This window comes from Ciona intestinalis, chromosome 5 (genome assembly GCF_000224145.3).
Source record: "Ciona intestinalis chromosome 5, KH, whole genome shotgun sequence".
Taxonomy (NCBI): domain Eukaryota; kingdom Metazoa; phylum Chordata; class Ascidiacea; order Phlebobranchia; family Cionidae; genus Ciona; species Ciona intestinalis.
In genome coordinates, this window is record NC_020170.2 from 2,150,326 (window position 1) to 2,161,591 (window position 11,266).

Sequence of the window (11,266 nt, forward strand, 5' to 3'; positions counted from 1 at the left end):
TTACGTGTCATACGTGTAAACAATTAGACACAACGCTTTAAACTTGACCAAACACGGGGTGCAATAGAACCACTACTAGTATAATCCGGTTATCCTGTTTGTGATGAGAAATACGTGACAGTAATAACGCCTAAAGTTTTTTTCCCAGGAATGGCAAATTTTTATAGAAGGGGGTGGGGGAAGACAGGACACCTTTAGCACATAATATCCAAATATACTGATCTTGTTTTAAACAGTTAACAACGGTCTCTGGAAGTTGTGAGAATACAGTTTAATAATTCTCTAATTGTTTTTTTGTTTACTAACAAATGGGAGAAAAAATAGAATGAAAAGATGCCCTATCTTCCCCCACCCTACTATATATAAGCGAGTCCTGTCTTTCAAAAGATAGTGGTATTTAAAGGAAATGTGACGTCATTCCTGCTGAAATGCAGCATAGCAGGTTACGACCGAATTGATGTTCGTGTTGTTAAACTCGCGTTAGTATATCGAGTGTTTTGCAAGAATAACAAGTCGCATAAATTGCCCGAAGCTCTGTTTATGTCAGGTATATCTCGTTATCCTTGCGATTAATGCACGGATAAATACGCAATGTCAATTTCGTATTTGCTATAATACGGTTATATACTGAAACCAGGTTTTATAAAGAAATATATAGTTTATTGGTTTATGTATTAATAACGATATGGAAAGCTGTAAACTTCTGATTGCTGGCCTCAAACAAGTCGTACAAGTGTGTAAGAATGGCGAGCGTATGTTGGTCGGTGACGCAATGAATGACGTAGCTATCATGCAATCTGAAGATGGAAATTGTGGATACAGCATCGTAGTTGATAGGTAATGTTATGAGTGAATGTACCCTACTATTTCGATGCACGAATTTAACACATTTGACCACGCCAAAGAGTAAATCAGTTGGTAATCGCTTTTGGGGGTTCCCCTATTTACCTAAACCAAATTGTAAGTAACATGTGTGATTCAAAATGATGTATGACTATAATAATGCACAAAAAAATGTTAATTAAAATTACATTTTCAGTGATGGAAATATACATGACATCGACACCGACAAAAACATCAATCATAAATACAATGGGACACAGTTTGAGAAGAGCATAGATGGAAGAGGATGCTGTGTGATCCCGGGATTAGTTGATGCTCACACTCATCCAGTTTGGGCGGGGGATCGAGTTCATGAGTTTGCTATGAAACTTGCTGGGGCTTCATATATGGAAGTTCATCAGGTTTAATTCAATGAGCAATAAATTGTATTCCTTTATTTAATTAAAAGAATAAATGTAACGCATTCATCTTTGCATAGTGGTAGAACGACGGTCACTATACACGAGTGTTATAATTTGTACAATTCATGCCTTCGTGCGAGTTACCTTATATGTAACGAATCTGTATCTTTTGGTCTAGAGGCAACCCCTCTAACCATTAAATTATAGTCTTAGAATATTTCCTATTTTGCAGGGAAAAACTGTTTATTATATATAAAAATAATTAGGCCTTGGGTGGAGCCAAGTAGAGTCCCACATTTTAAGATTAACAATGTCTTTGATTTTTTAATATTCTATGTAAAAATTTGTTGTAGGCAGGAGGTGGTATACATTACACTGTAGAACATACAAGGGCTGCAAGTGAGAACGAGCTTTATCAGTTGCTTAAGCAGCGTTTAACAAGGTAGTAGTTGTTAATTTGCTTCATTACGTTATTCACCTTTATACTAATACATTAAAAAATATATTATATGGTTTTATAATTGTACAATGAGTTTCTTTACAAATGCTATGTGCCTTAAATAAAATATAGATTCAAACTGTGCTGTTAACGAAAAGTTTAAAAAAAATTATAGTGAAAACATAATCATCACTCTGGTCAAGTAATTTAAAAGATTCATTATTAATACATGTACATTCCCAATACAGCATGGTAAAATGTGGAACAACACTGGTTGAATGTAAAAGTGGGTATGGGTTGGACACAGAATCGGAACTCAAAATGTTAAGAGTAATTAATCAAGCAAAAAAGAATAAAATCATTGATATTTCAACAACATATTGTGGGGCACATGCAGTTCCTAAGTAAGATTTAAAAAACTTTATTTTAAAGAAAAATAAATATTAATTTAAACCAATTTAATTCAGTAAAACATATATAAACCTTTTTGTATTAAATAAAGTTTTGGAAAAGCAGTTCTATTTTTATTTGTGTAAAGTAAAATTTTTAAATTTTAAAGTATGTAAATAATCTATTTTGCCTAATTTGTGTTTTATTTTTTTGCAAGATATATATATATATTTATATATATTTGTATAATATTTTCATTTTCACAGGGGTTCTACATCAGAAGAGATGGTTAATGACATCATAACTAATCAACTACCTAAGCTTAAACAAGAAATAGATTCAGGAAAATTACAAGTTGATAATATTGATGTGTTTTGTGAGAAGGGAGTTTTTAATGCTCAACAAACACGAAAGATTTTGGAGGAAGGAGTTAAGATGGGACTCATGATCAACTTCCATGGTGATGAACTATCTGATTCTGGATCTGCTAAGGTAAATTTAATCTATATTTTGTAATGAAAAACATAACTAGAAAATAACTTTTATAAAGTTCAAAAAAAAATCTTACTCTTAAACTTTTAAAACTTATATAGGTTAGGTGCCTATGTAATTATTTAGCTTTGCATGGCAGGTCACAGCAGTCATTATAATACAAACCTAGGCTTGCTTATGAGTTACAAGTGTTTGTTTTTTTTGTTGTTTTTTTTTGCAGCATTCAGCCCTAAGTTGTATAAATTGTAGATGTTCTGTTGCGCAGAACACACATCTAATATCAATAGTAACCTGTACTTTGGTTTGTAGCTTGGAGCAGAGTTAAAGGCACAAGCTATTAGTCACTTGGAAGAAATATCAGATGAAGGAATAAAAGAAATGTCAAAATCTCATTCAGTTGCAGTTATACTACCAACTACTGCTTATATTTTAAGGTTGGACAAAATATTTTGTTGTAACTTTTTATCCAATATTTTAAATATTTTCAAATATATATAGCCAACATATTGTTGTCAAAACCAGCAGATTTCTTTGAATATTACTTTTACTATTAGATTAAAAGCACCGCCCGTTCGTAAAATGATCAAGGCTGGCGTTCCTGTGGCTCTTGGCAGCGATTTTAATCCAAATGCTTACTGTATGAGTATGGTAAGTATATGTTTCTTTCTTAATTACATTTTTCCCTAGGATATATATGTTACAAAAAAGATACTAGTCTTGCTGTTTATTCCATCTCTTCGCTGTTTGAATAAATGTAACTTACTTTATCCTCGCAAGGCCGGAAAACGACAGTCTTTATAACACGGATGTTTAAACACCTCGCGCCAGCTTACGAGTTACCATGAATGTTACTTTGTGGATGACCAATATGATTTTAACTAATATGATCTTTACTATTGTGATTAGCGGAATAAATAAAGAAATTGCTATGTCCTCTGGTCCTTTTATAATAATGTGCAATGTTTAAATAATTTCTAAGAAATGGGATTTTTATTAAAACTATATTATTCAGCCAGTTGTAATGCACCTTGCGTGCGTAAACTTCCACATGACGATGGCTGAAGCTTTGACAGCATCCACTATTAATGCAGCTGCTGCACTTGGTATGAGTGATACACATGGTAGCTTGGAGGTCGGGAAAAAAGCAAATTTTGTCATAATTGATGCACCAAGGTAGGTTTTATGTGATTTTATATGCTAAACTGGTTTATTAGTCATACTTCTGTTTTATAAATTAGTGGACAAGTTAATGCTATGAATACTTCCAAAATGTATTGTACAAATTTTACCAGGAAAATTCTTTTAATAAAAACTTTTTCTGAAGTATATTTTTATTCATAACAACAGTCATTTTTGCTGATACTTTTTTCTCCTCTAATTAATTAAATTCTCAATACCATGTTCAATGAGATAAAATATGTAATGTTATTTAAGTCCTCACTTGTAGGTGGGAACACTTGGTTTATCAATTTGGTTGCCATGATGATGTCATAAAGGCTGTTGTTCTTGGTGGTGACATCATACACATGAAACATTCAACATAACAATTCCAAATACTAGATTACTTTCTATGCAAACTTACTACATGTTCGATATCATAGGTGTTTATTGCACGAGAGGGTTATGTTGTATATTGCATTTCCACACGAATATAAGATAAAGAAATCACAAATGAAATGAACTCGAAATTACTTTTTTGCATGCCGTTAAATTTGAACAAAATATGAAATGGTGATAAGTGGGAAAATTCGATAAAACTTCGATTTTTTTCGGAAAAAATCAAATTTAAAATCAGCTCGTTCGACTCGCTACTGCCACCATGCGGTGAGCTCACACTTTCGGACCAGATTTGTCGACTGTCACCGATTTCTTGAGACTTGCTTTACTAAAGCCTTGGATGGAGCCAAGTAGAGCCCCACGTCCAGCCCCCGCTGTTGGGGGGGCTACTGCAGGGGTGCTTCCACCGTTTGCCATTGGAGGAGGAGGTGGTGGGGGTACAGCTGGGGCCGGGGATGCTGGCGGAATCCCTGAAACTGGTCATGCAGAATATAAGGTAATAAATTTGTGGTATATTTTTTGTATGAATTTAAAATATTTTTTTTGAAACTGACATTTTCTTAATTTGTTCAAACAGCTGTTTTAAATTCATTAAATACCTGGTAGCAACATTATATTTATTTCCCATATATTTTTGTATAATTCACCAAACGGAAAGTTTGAAACATTTTTCTTAATGCTGTGCCATGCAGACATGTTACGTAAGCTTGGCCATGCACTGCTAAGCAACTATAAACACTTAGTATTTGTGGACATGCAGGTTGTATGTGATTAAATACCACAATGCAAGCTAGGTTATATAACCTTTTAAAATACGAAAAACGCCTATAACGATTATATGAAGTTATATAACCTTTCAAAATTCAAAAACGGAAAATCGTATATTTTATATAAAGACAACTGCAACATAAAAGCAGATATAATTGATTGGTTTTTTGAAGTAGCTAAAGTAACCAGAGCCAACATGCTTATATATAAACACCGGATTTTTAAAGAAAACATAAAATTAATGAAACCTGGCGAAATAAAGGTGAAATAAAGTGAGGGTTAGTTGGATAATTACGTGCAAAAATATCTACATGCTGTGTGAACAAACCTGCTTTTAAGTGTTCGATGCTGCGTGAAAAATATATTATCGGTAAATATGGCTGACCATGGCATGAAATTCACTCGCGTAATGTGGATGTGGTCTAGGGGTGAAATGTGTGCCAAAATTTTTCAGATATTTTAGTCCAGTGCTATGTCTTAAAACTGCCTTTTGCCTATATCTTGTTAAGTTGGAAGACATTTAAAACGCCTATTTTTTTCTGCACCTTTTTTACAGAAAATAACTAATATTTATTTATAGAAAATTTTGAAAGCAAGTGCTTATGCACTACTAAATACATTTTTCCTTTGCCGCAATAACTAGACATGCTGTTGAGTTTTTGAATGTGTAAAATGAAAACTTAAAAAATAACTTTTTGTGTTAGACTTTAGTTGTAAAACAATCCATACATGCCGCATATGTTTGATGTGAATACCTGGTGTTGTAGTGGAACTTGTGGTTGATGCTGGGGTGGTGGGGGTTAGACCATCTCCTTAAAAAAAAACACTTTTTAATTGGGAATTTTGTTGGCTGGTAGTAGGCTAGTAGCATGTTTGTTAGAGCGCTCGCCTCTAGACCAGCGGCTGCCACAACTTTTGGCAGATGTGTATTTGGGCAAGACAATTAACTGCAATTGCTTCAGCAGTGCCTTATGTGGTATCAAATTGTCAGTCATACAAATAATAATAAAATCTAATAAAATAATCTCGCATAAAATAGGACACCACTCCTGTGTTATATTTACTGTCACCAGAATAGTTTATATATACAGTTCTTCCAAACCATAATGTCAATTATAAAATATCACTTGAACAAGTTGATATACTGACCACTTTTATCTGGTGATTCTTCCACAATATCCAACTTCATTTGTGATTTCTTAAAAAAAAATTATATTTTTTAATTCTGTCCAAGATACTAGTATATGATGCATGTGTGGTTAAAAAATACCAATAAAAAAGTTTTTTTTTCGATGTTTTTATGACCATGTTACATAAACACATTATAGCAAGTTTTTCATTATATATTATTAAATTGTTGAAGTCAAATTACTTTTCTTGCTTCTAATTTCCTCCGTCTTCGTTCACTATCAGAACTATGGTGAGCTTTCACTTTTGATAATCTTCTTGTTTGGCTTATCTGGGTAAATATGTTGTTACAATATTTATTACCAAATTTGTAACATCAGTAACTAAAAAAAATTTATTATTTTATTTTGATTTGACATTCGTAATAGTCATTGCTCTCTATTTGCTATTTAATTAACATAACCAAAAATTTATCAAAGGATACCGGGTTCGAGACTCAGTCCTGCTACCAGTGATAGCGTGTGTTTTACCATACTACATCCACATTGTTACATAGTTGTGTTATTATACTATAATTAAAAACACAACTTACCACTTTCTGTTCATCCTTCAGTTTTCTCTCCATAGCTTCTTTATACTGACGGAAAGTTTCTTTTAATTTGCTCGGAATCTAAAAATGTATTTGTTACATAACACAGCCACCATTATGACATCACAATCGCCAACCTTAAGCTGTGGTTTGATACCGACAGTCGTTACCATTTCGTCAGCGAACAGCGGGTGGCTCAACAGTGCCTCGAGTGTTGGTAAACCATTTTTACAAGCTTCGACACTAAGTATGGATTCAAGCACAGAACCTTGGAAAAATTTAAAGTTTTAAAAAATTCTTTTATATTTTTAATTACTACAGTTCATCTTATTTTAGTAAAGAAGCGATACTATTATTTTCTTGTTTCTTTTCACAATTACACACTAATTTCCTAATTTCTCTTTAAACACCTTGTACAATTTTCCAAATATGTTTTATGCAAAGAAACATTTTTTAATCTATTCTTCCGACATATTAAAATGTTTCTGAAACATTTTTGACACCAAAATGCCATGTTATACTTTATACAAACAGCATTATGCTCCACTATTTACCTAAGGTGTGTGGGATATAGTACCCTGACATTGACAAGGTAAATAGTAACTACCCAAATTTTACGTACAGTAGGGTGAGCGAAGGTGAGACATTTTTAACTCTATTTTCTCGTCCCATTTGATTGTTTAAAACCTGATCAGGATATTTGGATATTACGTGTTAAAGGTGTCCCGTCTCCCCCCACCCTACTATATTAATCAAACTTACGAATTTCGGCAGGACTGCTCATTGGAAGCGAATCAATTGTTGCTTTGTTCAACTGACGTCCATACACCATCTCATATAACAAGTGACCAAAACTGTAAACATCTATGGACTCAGAACTCTATGAATGAATGTATACCATGGATGTAGATTTGCGGAATGTAAGTAATTTTTCATTATTTAATAAATATATATATTATATATATAACCTAAATAAAAAAACATAACTTAAATATAAAAAAAAACATATCTTGAAAAGTACATTAGATCTGTTTATGTTTTAAATAACATAAAAAAATAGATTTTTAAGAAATTTTTTAATTTAAATAAATTTATACAATCTTTCATTTAACATTATATATCTTTACAAAAAATAATACGACATGAAATTATGAAAACTCACATGAATTTTTCGAAACTGGCTGTAGAACTGTTTATAGTATGGGGGGATTCCCAGCATATAGTTTTCAATGTCAATCAACTTACAAACTTCTTTTTCAATCAGGATATTGCCTGTTATAGGAAGTTTCCAATATTGGTTACTTAAGTAGGTCATTTAGTTATATTTATTTTGCTCTTTGATCAAAGAAAATTTCAGTTTACCCCTATACATCATTGTGACAAACAATACTAAAAATTACAATTTTTTAAAAATTAAACCTAAATGATGTAAAAAAAGTCAGTAATTTTTGCTACATGCTAAATTATGCCATTTTGTAAAAGAAAATTTTAGTGTACCCCTATACCTTAAAATATTATGCCAAAAAATATCCCAAAATTGTTAAAAAAAAAACTTTTTTTAAAAGTAACCAAACTTTTGCAAAAAAGATACAATCGTTTTCAAAACGTGCAAAATTATCCCATTTGATCAAGGAAAATTTGAGTTTACTCAAACTATTTTGACAAAAAAACGCGAAATTTTGCGAAAAAACTAAGATTTTCCACAAATTATCTACATTTATGCAAAAAAGAGATAGTAATTAGTAATACATGGAAATTTATAATTTAAACAACATTTACCTGCGTGTAAGTGATGAAATGCCAACCCCTTATCATGGAGGAACTTGACCACCTTTTAAAACATAACAGTTCAAACAGCTACACATAAACTTTGTAACAGCGCACATAATTACACCATACCTCCAATATCTGTCGTCCATATTGTTTTATTTCACTTAATGTGAAACATGAAACAACTTTTGGGTTGCAATATCTTCGCAAATAAGATGCTTTGCTCGGTTTTGTCTGCAAATTAATTTGGCCAATATATATATTAACACATGAGAGTTTATTTTTTTATTTAATCATTTTCTTTTCAAATAAATAAGTTTTAAAAATCCCTATAAATATTTACACGATTTGTTTGTGTTTTGACAACACACACAAAATCATTCCGATATTTTATACATTGTGTATATATTGTCCCTAGGGATGCACATTACAGAATAATTAGGTATTCTAGGATATCCTAGAATACTTTAATTCGAATCTAGAATTCAGAATCTAGAATTTCAAATCTTTTTATATTTATAGGAAAAAATAATTTTACCCACAAAAGTCAGTTTATTGTCATAGCAGCCTCTTTCATGGCAGCCTTGTTGGATCACAAGCTGTAAAATGATCAAAAATTGTACTATTGGGTAGTTTTTGCGTCATGAAACGTATAGCAGGCTATGAAAAGACGTTACGAAACGTTTACTTTTAAAAGTTTTTAAAATTAATAAGTTTCAAAAATTGTTAATATAGTATATGAGACGACGTTTAATGACGTCATTAAACAGAATACCGAATCCCGTAATTAGATTTGAATACAAAAGGATTCGAATCTCATGGATTCGAAATTCTGTAATGTGCATCCCTAATTGTCCCATATTTATACTTTTAAAACCACTTACTAAATATTTCCGAACACTTAAAATGAAAAAGTTTTAATTCTAAAAAAATTCAAAACAACACAAATACAACTTTCAAAGCGTCCCCACCTTGCAAAGCATATCCCTTAAGGACCCTTCCTTATGAAAACCTCTAATAATCAATGCTCCATTTTCATTTGCTAATGCAACGTTCACAGGATATAGTGATGGGTGCTAAAAAAAATTAATCAAAATATTAATTAATTTTTTTTGCTTGCGATTTCTAAATAGATTTTATTTCAAACCTGCATATTTGGAAGTAACTTCATTATTGCTGCTTGGTCTTTACTGCTGAGTAATCTACTTGGTCCATATTCAATCTGTAATTTATTGGAGTAAGGCTAATGCAACCTCTTTTCAAATTGATATGGTAGACTTACTAGGTGGCTTAAAAAAAAAATTACATCCCAATTATATACTTTCTTTTTTAAAACTCTCTATATACATATATCTTTATTTTATATTTTTTAGACTGCACCCATTCTTCAACATAAATCATGGTTTAAATGAATTATTGACACTTATTTACCCTTTTATAAAAATCTCCGTTTAATGGCGGACACGCACATCTACAATGTTAGCAGCATCAAGCATTGAACCTAGTACTATTTAGATACAGAGTAAGCAGTCTAACCACTGAACCGAGATATTATTATGTTCTAGTTCATACAAATTCACCCATGACAAGAGGAGTCTTTGTTTTGGTTGATCTTTTGGTTTAATGAGGAAGAAACTCTTCTTTAACCTCCAACCAAGTTCTTTCAAAGGTTCCACAACCTCCCAGTGAGGTTCCGAGCGTAAAAACATTGAAACGTATTGAAGAGAAAGTTCTGTTGGTGGGAAAATTGGAAAGGATTATGAAATATTCATTTTTTTTATATATGCTAAAGAGTAAAGACCATAAAAAAACAGGTTATGACTTAAAATTTAAGAAATACCGGTGTGAGCATTGAAGCATACTGAGGAAAAAACTCTGGTGAAAATAATTGGAAATGTTTATGAAATGATCAGTTTTTATTTATTCATTCAAAGGCCATATAAAACAGGTAATGGCATGATATTCACTGGTGTGAATAATCTTTTACCTGTTTGGTTGAAGTTGTAGTTATTTGGGTCCAGGAACTTTTTAACAGTATCACACGCGGCGAGACCAGGGTGACTTAAAACAGATTCAAGTAACACTTGTAAACCGTTCTGTCTCGCAGCGATGAATTCTCGCTCCATATTTCCGAGAAGTTTCTTTGGTGGAAGAGGTAGGTCAACTCCCGCAATTTTGAGCGTTTCATGAAGAACAACAAAATCATTGTATCGCCTTCGTAACTGTAAACAATTAGTACTTGATTATTAAACACTGGTACGGTACTGTATGTTAATAAGTAATCAATTATTGTTTAGTGGTGTAACCGAGGTCAATTGATTTTTACCTGCATGATTGGCATGTAGGCTTGTTATTATCACCATAAAAATATAAATGAATGTAACATACCTTATTCTGGCTGGGCTGGAAAACGACAGTCGTTATAACAAGGGTATTCATTATTCATACAACTCGTGCCAACTTACGAGTTACCATGTATGCTACTTTGTGGGTGATTGTTTTTTTATGTTAATAAAAGTAATTACAATTGTAAATCAAATACCTGCCAGGAGTTTTCTTTTAAAGGTCCCCGTTGTACTCTGATAATAAACTCCTGAAAGATAACACACGAAATTGACAAATTATTAAGAAAATAGCGTTTTAGGAGAGGTATTACTTTAATTATGAAATGAAAACTTACAGTGTGTGATTGTATGGTTTCTGTACCAGTTATGTTACATGTTAATAGTTCTGTATCATCAATTACAGTGGCCTGTTCCTTCTCAAGCACAGACATTGCTCTAATTGTCCAATATACGAAAATATCTAAAATGAAACGCGGCCGCAGTAACCTTTTCTAGAAAATTACAATATATATTTAATAAATTATCAGTATAAATATTTTATATA

At 32.0% G+C, this 11,266-nt stretch overlaps 2 protein-coding genes across 3 annotated transcripts; one reads left to right on the forward strand and one right to left on the reverse strand.

The window, feature by feature from the left end:
* Positions 1–616: 616 nt before the first annotated feature.
* LOC100181703 (probable imidazolonepropionase) lies at positions 617–4,242 on the forward strand. The gene is made up of 9 exons (XM_002125291.4): positions 617–837; positions 1,040–1,244; positions 1,598–1,686; positions 1,932–2,087; positions 2,340–2,565; positions 2,875–2,999; positions 3,120–3,213; positions 3,578–3,738; positions 4,013–4,242. Exons 1-9 carry the CDS (start codon positions 686–688, stop codon positions 4,107–4,109), a joined length of 1,305 nt encoding a protein of 434 aa, XP_002125327.1. The 5' UTR covers positions 617–685; the 3' UTR covers positions 4,110–4,242.
* LOC100184084 (PX domain-containing protein kinase-like protein) lies at positions 4,154–11,241 on the reverse strand. 2 transcript variants are annotated; one of them, XM_004226004.4, is made up of 17 exons: positions 11,058–11,240; positions 10,920–10,970; positions 10,365–10,599; positions 9,958–10,109; positions 9,525–9,599; positions 9,349–9,453; positions 8,507–8,611; positions 8,387–8,438; positions 7,770–7,879; positions 7,370–7,487; positions 6,745–6,875; positions 6,611–6,688; positions 6,263–6,349; positions 6,040–6,088; positions 5,646–5,702; positions 5,219–5,238; positions 4,154–4,598 (listed from the first exon to the last, which is right to left on the reverse strand). In XM_004226004.4, exons 1-16 carry the CDS (start codon positions 11,151–11,153, stop codon positions 5,225–5,227), a joined length of 1,515 nt encoding a protein of 504 aa, XP_004226052.1. In that variant the 5' UTR covers positions 11,154–11,240; the 3' UTR covers positions 4,154–4,598; positions 5,219–5,224. The 2 variants fall into 2 exon arrangements, with proteins under 2 accessions (XP_004226052.1, XP_002124930.1); XM_002124894.4 differs by lacking the exon at positions 5,219–5,238 and having other exon boundaries at positions 11,058–11,241.
* Between the last annotated feature and the right edge of the window lie 25 nt (positions 11,242–11,266).

Coding starts and splice junctions, on each gene's coding strand:
- LOC100181703 (XM_002125291.4), top strand. CDS start 686: ATGGAAAGCTGTAAACTTCTGATTGCTGGCCTCAAACAAGTCGTACAA. Junction 1,245..1,597: donor CATATATGGAAGTTCATCAG/GTTTAATTCAAT, acceptor AATTTGTTGTAG/GCAGGAGGTGGTATACATTA. Junction 2,088..2,339: donor GGGGCACATGCAGTTCCTAA/GTAAGATTTAAA, acceptor TCATTTTCACAG/GGGTTCTACATCAGAAGAGA.
- LOC100184084 (XM_002124894.4), bottom strand. CDS start 11,153: ATGTCTGTGCTTGAGAAGGAACAGGCCACTGTAATTGATGATACAGAA. Junction 10,110..10,364: donor CTACAACTTCAACCAAACAG/GTAAAAGATTAT, acceptor TCCCACCAACAG/AACTTTCTCTTCAATACGTT. Junction 6,689..6,744: donor GTATCAAACCACAGCTTAAG/GTTGGCGATTGT, acceptor ATACATTTTTAG/ATTCCGAGCAAATTAAAAGA.